Consider the following 17,815-nt stretch of genomic DNA (forward strand, 5'->3'; position numbering starts at 1 on the left):
TAGTATGTAATTACATTAATTAGAAGTAACACAGGGAAGGGGGGGAGGATGCTAGAAAATGTGACAGAAAAAAAAAATAAGGCAAATAAAATGTTTGGCAAATTAGTAAATGTCTGGCTAGGCCACTAGAGTGTGAAAACTCCCTCCAAGATGGACAGATCATCTACTAGATCAAAATTTTCAATCTCAATTTTCCATTGAGAACAGCCTTTAATTGGCAATGGTGATCCTCCAACTTCTCAGTATTAAACACAAGATTCATTCTGGTGGAACTTAAAAGGACTTTATGTCTATGGCAATAAAAGGGCTATCACAACTGAGCTTAATCTCCCCCAATGATACCTAAGTAAGTGTTTCTGTTATTGATAGGCGCTAGAATATATGTATAACAAATGAAATCAAATTTGCAAAGTGCCCGGCACATAGTAGGTGCTTAACAAATGCTTATTTCCTTATATAACTGAAGTTTTACAAAGTGAATCACTCCTGGTAACTGATCTGAAATTAGACTATACCTTGCTCTTAGAATTAATAGAATTTATACAATAATCATATCTCAACAGAACAGAGCCTAACATTGTATTTTTACTATCTGGACATGCAGCTGAATGGGAGAACTGCCACCTAGGCCAGAACCACACTGTCACCAATTCCCAACAAGCACACACCGTGGAAGATGATGAGTTTTTGTCAGGGGCAGCGTATCGGAAAAAGGTCCCCACTTTGTCCACGGACACAGGGCTCACTTGTTCCCAGCCATTCACTCTTACTTGCAACTGGTGGATTCGAAGGTCATGCGTATGCCTGTCAGTTGGGATGCAAAAAGGGAGGGAGAATTAAACCCCATCTTAAGAAGAAACAAGAAAAAGAAGATATTTCCATTTTAATTTAGTCATTACACAGAGACCCATGGGAGAAACTGCTCTAGGAACAGATTTTAGGAACGAGAAGTTTAGCTCTGTAACGGCCAGCATAAAAGAATACAGGGTTACTAACTTAGAGAACATCTGGTCCTAACTTCTCACTTTACAGATGGGGAAACCAAGGTCTGGAGAGGTCAATGGACTTGCCCAAAGGCAAAAGAGATGATCCAGCTGCATATTAATAAAAGACTGCCACAAAACAAGCTCTGCCAGTTCTGACCATCTGCCCTCTTCCTCCACTGCACAAGATCTGCAGATGGCCTTTAAAATGAGGTGAGTTTAAGTAAATTTCAATAGAAAAGTAAAATGCTATAATAGAATCATGCCCTTGAAAATACATGAAAACAACATTCTTTCCCTTGGTTCTTCTGCAAAGCATTCTGACTTCGGTCTCATGTGACTAGAGAAGAGTTCCATGAGAGAGATCTTCCAAGTTAAGTACTGAAGTGTTTGGTGGAAATCAGAGCAGAAGGCAACAGGAAGAACAGGAGGAATGGGAGGAAATTACACATTTAATTCTATTTTAGATTTTGCCTAATTCAAGCCAGAAGTTCTAAATAAGGAACTGAATTTGAGGCCAGAGGTGGGGTATGGGAAGGGGGAGAGTAAGAGAATATACTTATATTGATGAATTCAAGGAGAAATGCAAGAATAGAAATAGGTTACAAAACAAGGAAATTGAAGAGGGAGAAAAAAATAAGAGAGAGAGAGATCACGTCCTCTTTAATATAACAGAAACAGCTTTGTAGTTGGACTGACTGACAACTTTCTCTGTAAAGTTTCTGGGAAAACCTTGAAGATGTCCTTTTGCAGCTAAAATTTAAGTGGCTTCCAGATATGTCCAGCTGAATGTCCAGAATCCATGTCAATACACATACACTAAAACAGCCTTGGGAAATAATGGAACACACAGCATTCACCATGGAAGAAACATCAAGGTTTTTGCATGTGCAGACCAAAAACACTCAGCCGTCCATAGATCTGGAAGCCTGGGTCCAAGCGCCTAACCTTGGTCATTAGTAATTTCAAATAACCATTAGTAGTTTCAAAAACCAAATTCTGTCTTAACACAATCAACACGCACTGGGTATTTATTTTATATGCCATCTAATGATAGAAAATTTTCTTCTTACTAGATCCTGCATGCCCCAAACATGAAGCCATTCTGCAGTCTGCTCCCTTTGCTGGTTCTGTCCAGAAGCTCACCAGGTATCATTGCTAAAATACTGATGCCCAATACTTTTTGGAATTGGCACATACTTTGACCATTGGTTCAATTTCCTGACACTTTCTACTTCCTAAATCCAACAATTTGATTTAATTAAAATATTTTATAAGCCATCATAGGGCAAGCCACCATACTTACTAATGAATATATGAAAACAAAAGTCTAGCCTAAGCCTACAGACTCAGGGGAAAAGAGAGTAGAGACACTTCATTTATTTGGTTTTTTGTTGTTGTTGGTGTCTTTTGGTTTTGCCTTTCTGAAGAAGGAAAAGGATGAGCTGTAAGGCTCCTACTAACAACAGGAAATGTGTTGAGAAACGTAATTATAACCACTCTAATTTTGTGAATCAGAAATTGAAAATTCAGGTGCTGTAATCCAACACAAAGAAACTTTTGAGGAGTTAATGTACGAATACAAGAATTCACATCGTGGCATACAGAAGTAATCAGAGGAAAGCTTTCTTCCTTCAGAGGGTGGCGTGGCTTTAACCTGCCACAGAAGGACTAAGGTGTCTATTCCTAGCAAGATATATCTGCATGATCTTGTGGCGAGGAATTCCAAAATGTCAGAAACATCTGAAAGAGACCCCTGAGGTCACTGACTACAACCTGGCCCTGAACAAGAAGCCCCAACAAATAGTCATTCAGTCCTCTAGAGGAGCCCCCAAAGCAGCCCATTCCACTTGGGGACAGAAGCATCCCTGACGAAGAGGCAGATCACAGCTCATCTGTACCTTTCCACTCAGCGCAACATCCCCCATTTCTACAGTCCCTTAAGGTTTACAAAGTGCTGTCCTCCTCACAACCCTATGAGGCAGGGAATACAAGTATTATAATTTCAACTTTCCACATGAGGAAGCTCAAGGACATCTAGTCCAAAGTCACCCATCTAGGGTGTGAGGCAGAGATTCAAACCCAGGCCATCTGACACCAAGACTGGCCCCAATCGTTGGGACCTTGCTCTTGTACTAGCTCATTTGTCTAAGCCCTTTTCCATATGATAACTTTTAAATAGTTGAAAACAGCTATCATGTCAATTTAATTCAACAAACAATGATGAGGGGCCTATTCTGGCAAAGCACTGCGTAAAGCCTGGGGAACACAAAGCCAAAAAAAAAAAAAATAGTTCTCACCTTCCAGGAGCTTCCAGAGGGGGTATATGACATGTACACAAGACAAAGCATATACGAAGTGATATAAAGCCATTTTAAAAGGATGTGAGCACTAATCCCTGGAGGGAGCATCAAGAAAGTGTCAGAAGGGGGTCCTGAGCTGTGCTCTGAAGGAAGCTAAGCCTTCTAAAGGGTGAAGAAGGAGTGTACTCTAGACAAGAATTCACCCCACTGGAAGGTCCAGAAGAAGATAAGAGAAACAGGGAGTGACTTCATGAAGAGGAGCAATAGGAAAAACACCTAGAGAGTGAGAAGGAAGCCAGGTGGGAAAGAACTCTAAATGCCAAGTGCTCTCTAGAGGCAACAGGGAGCCCCTAGGTCAAGTCCTCTTTAAGTTTCTGCTTTTTTTGAGCTAAAAATTGAAATCTTTGTGCCAAACTCAACTCTTTACTCACTCACTCCACATGGCGGCATTTTTAACCTTCACAGCATTTCTCACATCAACCACTTCTCTCCATTCACACAGACACCAACCTAACTCAGGCCTTCATCACCTCGAACCTGAACTACTGCAACAGCCTCTTAACAGCCCCCCCGTCTCAGGGCTCTTACTCCAATCTAGCTTCCACATAGTTTTGATTTTCCAAACATATAGCTCAGACCATGTCACTCCCATCTCTAAAACAATACATTTCAGTGTATTATGCCTAGTCTCAAAAACAAACTCCTCTGTCAGTCATTTAAAGCCCTTACAGCGGAGGTGCTAGTCCTTCCTGAACACCCCACAGACCCCTCTTGGAGCTACAGATGAAAGCTGGATGACAGGTGGGTACCAGAGGTGACAGGGCTGCTCATTCGCCTTTGGTGTCCACCTGCTGCCCAGCTCTCACCCGTGGCTGCAAGAAGCTGGAGCATGTGCAGCGGCCACACCCCAGTAAAACCATCTTGGCAGATGGGCTACACCAGGTTAAGGGTAACCAACAGGCCTCAAACATGTCAGTGAGTTAGGGGGATGTCTGCCCCAAGGGTGTGAAGACTTCTCCCAGAGGAGAAGGGTGGATGAGAACAATTTGTTCCAATGGCCATGAAGGTGGCTGAAATAGGCACTGTGGAGTACTTAGAGCTCGGTCAGGCACTGAAGACACCAAGGTGCATTCTAGGACACAGCCAGTCATGCTGACTTTTGTCTTGTCACTGGATTTTGAGGACTCTGAGAGAGACAGTGAGGCTAATGACTTTGCACAATTCTGCTTCACTTAAACCTAATTCACATACACGTCAAGACATCACCCCATGATGTCACTGGTCCTCTTCAAAAACGAAAGACGAACAACAAAGCCCTTTATAACCTGACCCCAATTGGCCTTTCCAGTCATATTAAACACTACTCCTCCTCTTCATGTGCATTACAGGCCAGCCAAACTGGCTTTCTTACTGTTCCTCATATACAATATTTCATCTCCTATCTCCAAGCCATTGCACTGGCTTGGAATGCATTCCCCCCCACCTCTTAGAATCATGAGTTTCTCTCATTGCATTGTTCGATTGTTCTTTTCTACATGAAGCCTCTCCTGATGACTTCAGCTGCTAATGCCCCCCACCCCCACCCCCACCAACTATGCCCCTTCTGGACATATTGTATATACACCTAGATATGCACATATCATTTCCCTTGGGTACACTGTAAGCTCCAGAGGGTCAGGAGTGTTCTTGTAACCCCACTTTTGCCTTTGTAAACCCAGTATCTAGCACGATGCTTGGGCATCTACGTAGCACTTAATAAATGCTTATTGTTAGCAAATCTCCCTAGTTTCTTTTGTCAATCCTTACAAGGTCCTTCACCCCTTTGGTTACCCTCATATGGATACTCTCCAGCTTAATGCTTTCCTAAAATGAATGTAACGGACTAGATGTGGTCTGACCAGAGCAAAGGATGGAAGAGCTATCACCTTCCTCATCCTGAACATTACAGTCAATTAATCTGTTTTGTTGTTGTTCAGCCATTTCCAGTTGTAACCAACTCTTCATGACCTCATTTGGGGTTTTCTTGGTAGAGATACTGGAGTGGTTTGTCATTTCCTTCTCCAGTTCATTTTACAGATGAGGAAACTGAGGCAAATAGGGTAAAGTGACTTGTCCAGGGTCACACAGCTAGTAAGTGCCTGAGGTCAGATTTGAACTTGTGTCTTGCTGACTCCAGGCCTGGTGCTCTATCCACTGTGCCACCTCGCTGCCCACTCTGTTAGCAAGCATTTATTTACTAGGTTGACTGCATAGCACTCCCCTTTGTGCATGCTACCATCCAGCCAATCTAGCCTTCTTGCTTTTCTTCATACACACAGATCTCCATCACTGGCTGTCCCCTACGCCTGGAAAGCTCTCTCTCTTCACCTACGCCTCCTTATTTCCTTCAAGGTCTGCTCAAATTCAGCCTTCTACAACCAGCCTCTCCCAGTTTGTCTTCCTCCTCCCCACCCCCTCCCCACCCAGGCCTGCCACCAAGTGCCTTCTCTCGAGGATTACCTCCCATTTACACTGTATGTCCTGTATATACATAGATACTTATAGATTGTCTCCACCACTAGACTGTGAGCTCCTGGAGAGCAGGGACTATCTCCTTCTTTGTATCCTCAGCACTTAGCACAGTGCCTGGCACACAGTAGGCACTTAATAAATGCTTGTTGACCAATGATACATTTCTCTTAATGCAGCTTCTTTGAATGAAATAGCATTGAGTATTCAGTCCACTAAAACCCCCAGATCTTTTTCAGATAAATAGCTATCTACCCATGCCTCCCCAATCTTGTATTTATGAAGTGAAAGGTGATATTTACCACCCTTGGTGTATTTAAACTTAATAGATTCAGCTCACTGTTCTATCCTGTCAAAATTTTTATAAATCCTATCATTCAAGATGCTATCTAAAATTCTGTGTTATCTCAAATTCTGAAAGTCATATATGCATTTATCCAAATTACTTACAAAAATGTTAAATGGCCAAGGACCCATCCCTGGGGTACTCTCCTAGAAAACTTCTCTAAGCTTCCCCTAAACCACTGATGACTGCTCTCTGGATCTAGCCATTCAACTAGGTCCAGAAGCCACAAAATCAGCCGATATCCCTCCATCTTGTCTATAAGAACAGCAGGAGTCACTCTGTAAAATGCTCTATTCAAATCTAAGTAAACTCATTTTTTTAACATTCCCATAATCGAGTCTAGAAAAATCTGTCAAGAAAATAAATGATGTTGGTTTGGCACAATCTGACCTTGGTGAAGCCATACGGGATCCACATTCCATGTGCTGTTTCTTTTCCTTAAAACTGGACCTATGCTTGCATTGGCAAAGGGAACTCCCAGTAAGGAAGTGTCCTCTACAGCAACCGTTTTGTAGTCCGTAATCATAGAGAACTGACTTGGGCATTGGGAAATTAGATGACTTGTCCAGAGTCACACAGCCAGTTTGTATCAGAGGTATGGTTTTACCCTGGCTTCTTCTAACTACTCAGGCCAACTCTCTGAATACTCTATCCCACTGAATCTTATGTTGCACACATCTATTTTTTAAAATTTTGATTTGAGAATATTTTGAAAAATTGAAAGGCAAAAAGGGAAAGAAAAGATAAAACCATCCCTATTAGCTGATAACAAAGTCACAGGCTACAAAATCAATCCTCAAAAACAGCATTTATATATATGTATATATAGAGACATATATATGTGGCTATATGTGTCTACGTACATATATGTATATAGAGACATATATATGTGGCTATATATGTGTCTATGTACATATATATGTTTACACACACACACACACACATATACATATATATATAAAATAAAATAACAAAATCCAAGGGGCAATAATACAAAGGTAAATCTCATTGTAACTAATTATGAAATGCATTAATTATCTGAAGATCATTCTACCAAAGTGCACAAAATACTTGCATAGATTCAATTAAAAGGTGCTCCTTCAAGAAATAAAGAACAATTTAAATAAATAAAGCATTAGTCAGTGTTCCTGAATGGGTTGTGCCAATATAATAACAACAACACTACAACCAATGTGAATTTATAGTTTTAGTGCTATACCAATAAACTTATCTAAAGGATACTTCATAGAACTTGATAAAATAATAATGAAATTCATTTGGAAAATATTTTGAAAATTTTGTGATAACCCTATGTTACAAACAATTAGTGAGAAAACATATATGTTTTCATCTGCTCAAAGAAAATTGATGGAATAAATACGTCTCCATGGCAGTCTTCATGCAAGCAAAAAAAAAAAGCCCCACAAAGACCATTATTTGAAAAAAGCAGGCAAAGCACAGCAATTCACCCTCCCTCACTTCCCTCCTTTTTTTAAGCATTGAAGGAATTAAGAGTATTCTTTACCTGTGCCTTAGTTTTCCTCTTGCTTCAAATTCAAAAGGAATCTCTTCCCCAGTAAGGACTTCCCGCCATTCACTGACATTGTGGGCATCATCCAGGAAAGTTCTGTTTCCCTCTGGAACCAGTCCTGGGCTTCCACTGTGAGACAAGGCTGCCCTGGAACCAAATCACACATAACCAGATCTCTCTCTTGCACACATACTCAGAACACTGCAACAAAAAGTACCAACCATATCCAAGACAGACAGAATATTTATGATCTCTGCCCTATGACAGCCTGCCTAAAAAGAATCTAAAAGCAATCATCTTAAGGATCAATAACAACCAGTTTGAATTTTGGAGATATTTCCTACTAATACCAACTTAAAGTAGAAATCAGCGTCCATTTCACTAAATTGTCATCATTGTCATCTAAAGAATGAAGTTTAGAAAAGAGTGCTGTGTAAATCTCAACTATAATTAGAATGAATTAACATTTTACTGAGTACACAGAATATACTCAATAAACGCTGTACCAGGCATATTGTCAATGGGAAAATGAGAGATAGTATGTTACAGTGGAAAGGGCATTGGTCTTGGACTTAGGAAAGACTTGGGTTTGAATCGTGCCTCTGATACGTCATGGTCATATGATCATGGGCAAAACTGGGATAACAATACCCACATAGCCCCTTTTTTTAGTTTCTGTGAGATTCAAATAAGGAAATACATGTAAAGAGGTCTGTAAACCTGAAGGCGCTATGGAAATAATAATAATTATTGTTAGAAGAATCATTATTATTAAGGAAACTGAGCATTAACACATTCAGTTAACTAAGCTCTTAAACTAAGAAAAACAAAAAGAAAACTCACTTCCAAAACAGTTGACTGCACAGACTCATCTACTTCAATTCCTACCCTGAAAAGATCAGCATTTCCATGCTGCAAGGAGCCAAGTTTTCAATGACAGAAAACTATTACAGAAGGTCTCTCTCTTGGCTTAGGTGAAATCTCATTAGTTTTCCCAACCCCACCCAATCCCATCTGGGCTAGGGAGTGCATTATAAGTTCAGAGATCAATTTTATTTTTGTCAGGAAAGTTTTCAGAGAAGTCTTGGAGGGAAAATGAAAAAAAGATTGGTTTGGGATTAGATCAAGCCACCACATGTTCCTTTAAAAAAACGAAAAAAAAAAAAAAATCACACGGGCCCTACCTTTTCCCCTAATTCATGACTGATTTGTTTGATCCTCACTTTCAATATAATGTGTCAGGCCTCTGCTAAATATTGGGTCCCCAAACACCATCTGGATATTTCAGACTTGGCATTTTGCTCTATCAATCAACAAACAGTTAGGAAGCACTTGGGAAACACATTATTAGTGCTTAATAATGAAAAGAGGAAGACCTAAACACAAGTAGTAATAATATGCAATGTTACATGGAAAACTTAGTACAGAGGTGCAAAACAAAGTGCTTAAATTGTTGATGATTGTTAACTAATTATTATTATGTCATAATTAATAATGATGTTCATTATTATTGAGGAAAATTAATGATCATTAATAACAGTGCAAAATGTCAGCTGATTAAGGAAGAGATGGTTTTTTGGTTAGATTTTAAAAGATGGGGAGGGGATCAAGGTGTTGTGAAAGTCTCTTGGACCTTGAATATATCTTCGACATCACCAGGGCCTTGATATCTCAAGTAGGATAAGCCTGCAAGCTGCCAAATCATAGATGCCTGTCTCTCTCTCTTTACCAAAATAAACAAACCTCCCTATTTGCAGTCATGCCTTTCTGACCATCACAAAAACCCACAGTTAAAAAGGAAGACAGATATCACTTACGGAGAAATTTTGTCAGGACTCCTTACCTGGTAGGGGTAGTTGTTAGCGTGGCAAACCACAAGGTGCACCCTGTGTGATTCCTCAGAGCAAAGGGGACAAATGGCTGTCGGCGTTTGGGGGTTTTCATCTCTGTGATGGGAAAACCAAGGAAGGTTATTAGAAAACTCATACTCTATGACATCAAAGAAACCCCCCACAACTAAATGGTGTTGGTGACCCAAAGTAAAGTCTGCACAAACCAAATGAAGGCAGAGAAGACAGAAGGAACATAAGAAAAATAAACCCCAAAAAGATGTGTACATAACCAAAATGAACTGGCAAAAGATTGCATCAGACACTGATCCATTCAAAACATGGTTCAAAAGCCATGATTTACTATTTACTATACAGCAGGAATATATACTATACAATATGGCAGGAAGACAAATGGGAATTCTTTGAAGTTTGGTATAGAAAACAGATTGTCAGATTTATAATCAAAGGACTTAAGTTCAAATCCTTGTCCTGCTTGTTGTTCCAGTGGCCTTGGGCAAATCACTTTCATGACTCAATTTCCTCACCTGTAAAGCAAAGGTGTTGGACTAAATGACCTCTAAGGTCCCTCCCAGTTCCAAATCATCTAGACTTGTGAATTCATTATCCAGCACAGCAAGAATTCGCTTCAAACACCAGTATGGAGCACAGCATGAGTCAGCATCCACTGCTTCCTGTCTCACCCTCTCCTACTCATCCTATTCAGCCAAGTATAACTCGTACTTCTGAAGAGCAACCTTCAGGTGCTGACTGCTTTGGAAGCAAGAAAAGCAAACCCCCACATGTGTAAATAACCAAAATGAATCGGAAAAAGCCTGTATCAGACACTGATCCATTAAAAACCTGGTTCAAAAGCCATGATTTCCTTAGAAGGCTTCATTAATAGAGAGAGATCTCCACTCATTTCTGTGACCACTCATTCCCAACATACGTCCAATGAAGAGACAGAGAAATTAGATGGAACAGAAACAGCAGAGGTTTGCTCTGCTTTCACCATGCCATTGCTTCCTTCTCCTCACAGGACATAAGACCATTTTAAAGGGATATTTTCAGTTGCCCTATGTCATGGACACTACTAAACTTTTTATAGGCACAACACTGTTCTGGGTGCTGTGGGGAAAACAGAAGTAATATAAGATACTGTTTCTGATCTCAAAGAGCCTGTGACCCAGTTAGGGAGGCCATAATCACACACAAGATTAGGTAATTATAAATTACAATATATACAGTCAGTCACCAATTTATAAATGAATGGGACTACAAAAGTTCCTTTGTAAGTTGGAACTCAGAAGACATATTTCCCACAGAAAATCTTTTTATAAAAGCTAATTTGATTCCCAGGACAAGCACAAAAATCCCATATGAATTATAGCACTAACAGTATGACAGACCCTAACAATAATAAATGATAATGTTTCTAGGAGAAAGAAGCTATCTTCAGAGTACTAAATTGGGATGTCAGGAAGATATTTCCCAGCTCTACTGTAAGGGTAGAGACTTACCTATCTCCTATCTCCCCATCCATTAGGCAGTGGAAGAGGGCAGGCATCTGTAGTGGCAATGATGACCTATGGCTCCCTTGGCCTAGGGTATGGTGAATATTGGGGGTTGGTGGTGAGAGTACAGAATGAGGGCACAGGGCTGGGAAAGGAAGATGGGGGTAATGCCTCTTACTAGCAAGAAATCTGTCCTCCATACCAAGAACACTTAACCAGTAGGAAGCTGGTTCCTAATTTTTCAGAACAGTTACGAAAGACTTTGTGGGGGGACATGGGAACTGCTTTTGGTCTTATCCCTATCATCATTATTTCCTCTGCTTTCCAGACTGGTATAAGTATGAGTAGCAGTGGAGAAGCCTCAACTCCTCTTTACAAACCTCTCTGCAGAGACGATGACAACTATATGGAGAATAACAAAAACAAATTTAGTTGAATCTCTCCTGCTCACCAGTCTCTCTGAAGAGAATAAATGAAAACACACACACACACACACCCCCTAACTGGATTTATAGCTACAGTGGATAAAATGGCACCAGGAGGCAGCAGCAAGCTCTGACCAAGGAGGGCAACTAAAGCCAAATAAAATTCACCTCGTAGGACCACATTTTTCCAGGCGATGAAAGCTACAGAATAATCTACAGCCCACACAGGTTTTTACTGCCTTCTAAGTGAGGCACGGGGGTGGTTTCATAAAGGGCTAATGGGAAGAAGAGATCACTGCCATTTGAAAAGTAGTAACTTTCTTATTATCCTTTTTTATCATCAAATATTTTCAGAAGTTAATATGGTAAGTGTTTCTAGACAAGCACTTTCAGGTTAGAGCAAGCCTCTGTTTTGACAATCACTAGAGCTCATCAGGTTCCAGTGTGCAGTAAAATGCTAAAAACTGAAAACCTCCAGTGGATAACACTTAACCTCCTGTCTCTCTTACACAATCTCTCCATCATTTATTCAGTCGATCATTTTTGAGAATCTCGGCTATTTCCAAAGATACATTCTCTACTTTACATATACCTATTTTCACACTAACAGCTTCCCTTAGTTTTCAAATTTTGTGAGGTATTTTATGTGTGTGTGTGTGTGTGTGTGTATTTAAATCACTAATCAATGAGACATAAAGCACAAAGCTAAGAAGTAATTGTGAGGCTGCTGACAAGAGCAGAGGGAGAGTAAAAAACTTAAGAGCCACCTGAAGGGCAAAGAGTATATATTGTAGAAATCTGAAAGGCACCTCCCACTGCATGACTTCATTAAGAAAGCAGCATTTATTACAGTAAGGGATCCAGCAGGAAAAGAACCCAGATGTGCTCTCATATCTTCCTGCAAGCCAGGCTCTAAGTTTCCATTTACAAATTATATTTTTAAAAAACACATGGCAAATGATTTTGATCACTATGTCATAATGAACAAAATATTAGGAGCCTTTACCTTCAAGAGTATTTGGTTTTAACTCTGAGGTTCTACCTCACACCCATAAGATTGGCTAAGTTGGCAAAAAAATTAAAATGACAAATATTGGAGGGGATGTGGGGCAACAGGCCTACTAATGCACTGCTGGTGGAGCTGAGAACTGGTTCAGCCTTTCTGGAGAGCAATTTGGAACTATGCCCAAAAAGCTATTAAACTGTGCATACCCTTTGCTCCAGGGATACCACTACTAGGTCTATTCCCCAAAAAGAGCAAAGAAGAAGGAAAAGGACCCATACATACAAAAAATATTTATGGCAACTCTTTTTGTGGCAGCAAAGAATTGGAAACTGAGAGGATGCCTATAAATTGGGGAATGGCTGAACAAGTTATATCAATGTGATGGAATACTATTGTGCTATAAGAAATGGTGAAGGAGATTCTTTCAGAGAAACCAGACAAGCCTTTTATAAACTAATGCAAACCGAAGGGAGCAGAACCAGAACAATTTATACAGTAAAAACCATATTAAATCAATCAATTTCAAAAGACTTAGGAACTCTGATCCACAATGACTTCAGAGGAATCATGACGAAACAGGCTACCCACCTCCTGATAGAGAGGGGACAGATTCAGAGTACAAACTGAGACTTTTTTTTTTGGACATGGTCAATGCAAGGAATCAGTTTTTTGCTTGACTATGTATGTCTGTAACAGGGGTTTTGTTTTTCTTGCTTTCTCTACTGGGAGGGGAGGAGAAGTGGGAAAAAGAGTAGGTAGATCTTTGTGGGTTTTTTTTAAGTAATTTTTAAAAAGAGTACTTGGTTTTACAAATTAAAAAGCATGGCTAGGCATACTGCCTTAGTCACAAAACTTCTCATATTTGTCAGACATACCAAAGCAAACTTCAGACATTCACTTAGCCAATGAGAAAACCACTGATTGTACACCCTACAACAGTCCAAACCCTACACTAGGGAGAAGCCAAGCAGACCAAATAGCTCTCACATTATGTCCCAAAATAAACTGAGTCTGGACTCCAGCCATGCAACAGGAGAAAGAAATTTTGAAGGCCACCAAAGAGAACAGCTTCCCTTGATGGCTTTGGAAAATTTGCCCCAGGGACCATAATCTCTTCAGAAAATGAGAAAAAAAAGCTTCAAGTTCGTCACATCTTAGGTTTAGCTTCACTTGGCCACAACTTGAGAAATATTTTCCCCCTTGGACTTGTTTCAAATTAATTTGGCTGTTATAAACAAAGCCCAAGGTTTCCACTCTGTGGACATTTTGTAGCAAAAAGAACACTGAATTAGAAGTTAGAAGATCCGGATTCTAGCTCTCACCCTACTAACTATATGAACTCTCTGAATATGTGCTTCTTCATCTACAATAATCCCTCTCCAAACTACCTACCTCTAAAGTTTTTTGCAAGAATAAAATGAAACAAACCAAAAAATACCCTGAAAAGAATGTGATGCTGTACAAATGTCAAAGTATTTCTTTCTTTAAAAATCTTCCCTCACACTGCAATCTTGATAAAAATTCCCAGAAAACAGCCCACAGCTTTGCCATTTCACTGATGCCTCTTGTTTTTGCACCTGGGTGGACTCTTTCTGAGCCACTTCTTTTATAAAATCCACTGCACCCCAGAGGCCGCTGCAACTAAGTGCACTCACTGCAACCAATGAAGAAAGGACACACTGGGATGCTGATGTCCTAATTTTTATATTCTTTCTTCCAATACTCTACCTGGTCAACTAACACCTCTTCCCCTTTTCCCTGCCTCAAGGGTTCTTAGGGTCATAGGCAGGAATGAAGAACATTTTCTCCTCTATTTCTTAAGGACCACATGTACCTAATTCAAAACTATAAGAAATTCTTATCTTAGTAATAGCATGAGGATTTTAAAATGTCTCATATTCTAGAAATTCCTTTGCATTCCCATAAGGATAAATGTTTACTAAGTGTTCTATAAACAAAGGGATTTGCAATGTTGGTTTGTGGAAGAATTTTCCCATCATTTGTAAGCCTTTCAACATGAGACATGGCCACCAGCTAACATAGTATTTCCTTTTGTGTAATGTCACAACTGCCAAAAACCAGCAGAAGGGAGTTCTGGTTTTTTGTCCTTTACCAGAAGGGAAAAGGGAATGAAAAAGATATAACATCAGAATCAATACTTGGTTTACTTCTAATGTTAAGTCAAATGTTCTTCCTGTTCTTGCTAAAATGAAAGTCACAAGCAGGACAGAAAATCAGCTCCACATCAGAGAGGATTATTGTGCAAGACATTTGGTAGATGATAGCAGCCATGCATTCCCTCCCTCAGCTGTACTGTACCTCTAGCATAGATCTGGTGCTCTAGGTTAGTCAGACTGGCTGTACTCCTAGTCCTAAGGTAGACAAGGGGTAGGCCTGGTAGACAGGAAAGACAAAGTTAGCAGATAAGGAAAGAGACAGCAAATAGGCAGATTCACCTCTATCACTTACACAGTGTGAATAAAGAATATTGCACAAACAGAGCAGGCACCATGCAGTTGGGCAGTAGCTAACAATGCACTAGGCAAAGGGATCACGATGTTTCTTTTTTCCAAGGCTAAGCTACTTCCCACTGGGGTGGAAGTTCTATCATGTTAACTAGCATACTCTCCATCAGAATCAGGGAAAGAAAAATTACTTAACATACTCTTAAACTGAAGCCTTTTAAAGGCTCTGAATTTGAAAGCGTGCATATACTTAGATGGCAAAGAAAAGTTACTTTAAAAATCTATTAAAAAAGACGGTAGTGAAAATAACTTCATTTAAATTCCAGCAAAGGAAGACAGTGTCTCCAAAAGTGAGTAAAAAAAGCCAATATATTTCCTATAGTCAAACAGTCTCTACTAACGAGTTGCCTCACTTTGACAGCTTTGAAAATCCTAATTTTTAAAGTAATTTAAAATACGCATTTTAAAAAATCCAAATTGGAGCTCTTTATCCATATTTTCATTGGCTCCAAAATCCATCAACTCTACAAAGCCCAATGGTTCATCCTTTAGAATCTATGACCTTACTAAATAAAGTCAACAATTATGCCCAAAGTCATACCAAAGTCTTCCTATGCACTACTCAATGACATCTGAGAAATTAGCAGGTCCACAAATCAGATTTTAGGTCAAGAATCTGAATTCCAAGGGGTCCAATTTCTAATCTTATCTTGGCTGTTTATGTTTGTTCCAATTTATTAGAAACATGACTTATCATAGTCCTGTAGATTCTGATCAGTTCAAAATTAAGGATTTTAGTACACTTACTAAAAGATTTCTATTTACTTAGGGGGTAGGAAGGAGTGACAAAGGAAAAAAAGATACAGACGTTTTTATATGCTTTTATAAATCTTTTCCTAAAGAAAAAGATGGACTGTAGCTCTATAAATCTGAGAAAATATAACCTAGAACTAAGTAACTCTACACAATGCTTTTTCAATGACACTAAACACATATATATCCTCTTCTGTTAACTATTAAAAAGGAAATGAATTGCTGCCTCTTCAGAACTGTGAAGATCCAACAGCCTTGTGGCTGTATTTACTACTGACTTGGGAATAGAGACTCTTCCAACAAACAAGTGTCTTCAGAAAAATGTTCCCCTGCCTATACTATAAATTCTAGTGGTTGTTGGAAGTCTTCTAGATAGACTGTTACATTTCTTCAATACATAAATTGAGAAGTCTAGAGGAAGAAACAGAATTGATGCTGACAATGTTTCAAAAGGCCCCGGCTCCTGAAACAATGACCTTGTGACTCTCAGAAGCAGCAAACTGGGAACACTGAGAACAATCCCAGCTGATACTTCTTTTTCTCTCCCTTCTAGAAGTACAAAGAAGACAGAAAAGAGGCCACTTGCACACCCTGAGGAGAGATGAGCCAGTTCAAACACTTCAGACACTTAAGAAAGCCCATCTGCCTATGACATGTTTGCAGACCAGATGGATTATTTCTAAAGTATTCATGAGCTATGTGAAGTCCAGCCAAGAAATGTAATCACAGAGACTTCCCGAAAGAAATCAGACTTAAAGGGCTGGGACAGAACTGAATTTGGATGACAATTAGTTATGAAACTGTTGTTCATCATTATATTGTTCAACTCTTAGAAAAACAAAGCTCAAAGTGAGGCAATGAGGAAAGAAAATATAGTTATCAAAAAATAAAATGAGATTACTATATATTCAGAGGGATACATTCACAATACTTAGATTCTTTGTAGACATACTGAGGCTATTTCTTTACCTCACCCTTAATATGCCACACCCTCCCATTTCTTAGGACTTATGTCCAAGTCATCATTCTCTATATCTCAGAAAAATGAACAGGGTTTCCAATGGAGGTTGAAACTAGTCATGCATTCACTCCACAGGAAAAGCAACGTTTCAGAGCATGAAACAATCTTCTAGAGGTTGATTGTGCCAAAATTTCAGGAGTATCAATTTATAACAAACATCACATGTATCAGAATGTGTTGAAGATCTGTGTGCCTTCACCTCGATGAGAAGTAGAAACCTGAGCATTTTGTGCTAGAAATCTGTCAGTTGCAGAGATTAACAGAGGATACATACTATTTCCTGTAGATGCTTGCACGAAGGAAAATTGAATTCCTCAGTAAAACAATGGCCTACTAAGTCAAGTATGACTTAGACGTTCATATACATAATAACTGTCTTACTTTGTCCGAAGCATGGAGGATCCACAGAAGAGCCCATCCAACTTTCTGATTTGGCTATATCCATTTCCTTGTCCTGTTTACAATAATCTGCCATCCATGATTCTTTGGTACTTACATACTGATCTAGAAAGAATCCCCAAAAGATAAAAATAGAAACAAATGAGGTTGTGAAGGTTAAAAATTAAAATTAGGAACAAAATACTACAATCTAAAATGAAGTCAGCTAAATGACCAAAAAGCCTTTTATGAGTAGTATTTTACTATTCTACCTCAGAGAAGAGCAATATTACTGCTAGTGGATTAACCCAGCGCCAGATTTGGATGAAGAACTTCCAATAACTACTAACATACAATATTTTCCTGGAAAAGGCAAAATGAGAACAATCATTTTTCCTCCTTCCTCAAAACTACCATAGTTTCCCTTTCCTCCAACTTCTGTGTTTCAGATTTTCAGTCCAAATATTTAGCCATGGAAATAAAGGCCTAGAGATTACAGCACCATTAGAGAAATATATAAGTTTGAGATTAGTTTAGCACTTTTAACAAAGTACAGTACTAGGAATTAAAAACCATGGGTGCTAAATTCAGACTTCACTACTAACACAGGTACTTTCCAGAATATCTCAAATATTATCAAAGGGATAAAGATATTATCACCAATAATGCCAATAAAATACTTATCTATAC

General features: G+C 39.3%; 1 protein-coding gene across 6 annotated transcripts in view; it reads right to left on the reverse strand.

The window, feature by feature from the left end:
- VPS13D (vacuolar protein sorting 13 homolog D) overlaps positions 1–17,815 on the reverse strand; it is a 329,312-nt gene that overhangs the window by 200,772 nt on the left and 110,725 nt on the right. For 5 of the 6 annotated variants that reach the window (XM_027843937.1, XM_027843934.1, XM_027843936.1 and 2 more), the window contains 4 exons: positions 17,129–17,251; positions 9,515–9,617; positions 7,666–7,818; positions 669–804 (listed from right to left, as the gene is read on the reverse strand). In XM_027843937.1, the coding sequence (XP_027699738.1) occupies positions 669–804; positions 7,666–7,818; positions 9,515–9,617; positions 17,129–17,251 (515 nt within the window). Of the gene's footprint in view, positions 1–668; positions 805–7,665; positions 7,819–9,514; positions 9,618–14,762; positions 14,843–17,128; positions 17,252–17,815 lie in introns of all 6 variants that reach the window. The other variant, XM_027843939.1, reaches the window with a different exon arrangement.

This window comes from Vombatus ursinus, unplaced genomic scaffold, assembly GCF_900497805.2.
Source record: "Vombatus ursinus unplaced genomic scaffold, bare-nosed wombat genome assembly UNPS02014932.1, whole genome shotgun sequence".
NCBI lineage: Eukaryota > Metazoa > Chordata > Mammalia > Diprotodontia > Vombatidae > Vombatus > Vombatus ursinus.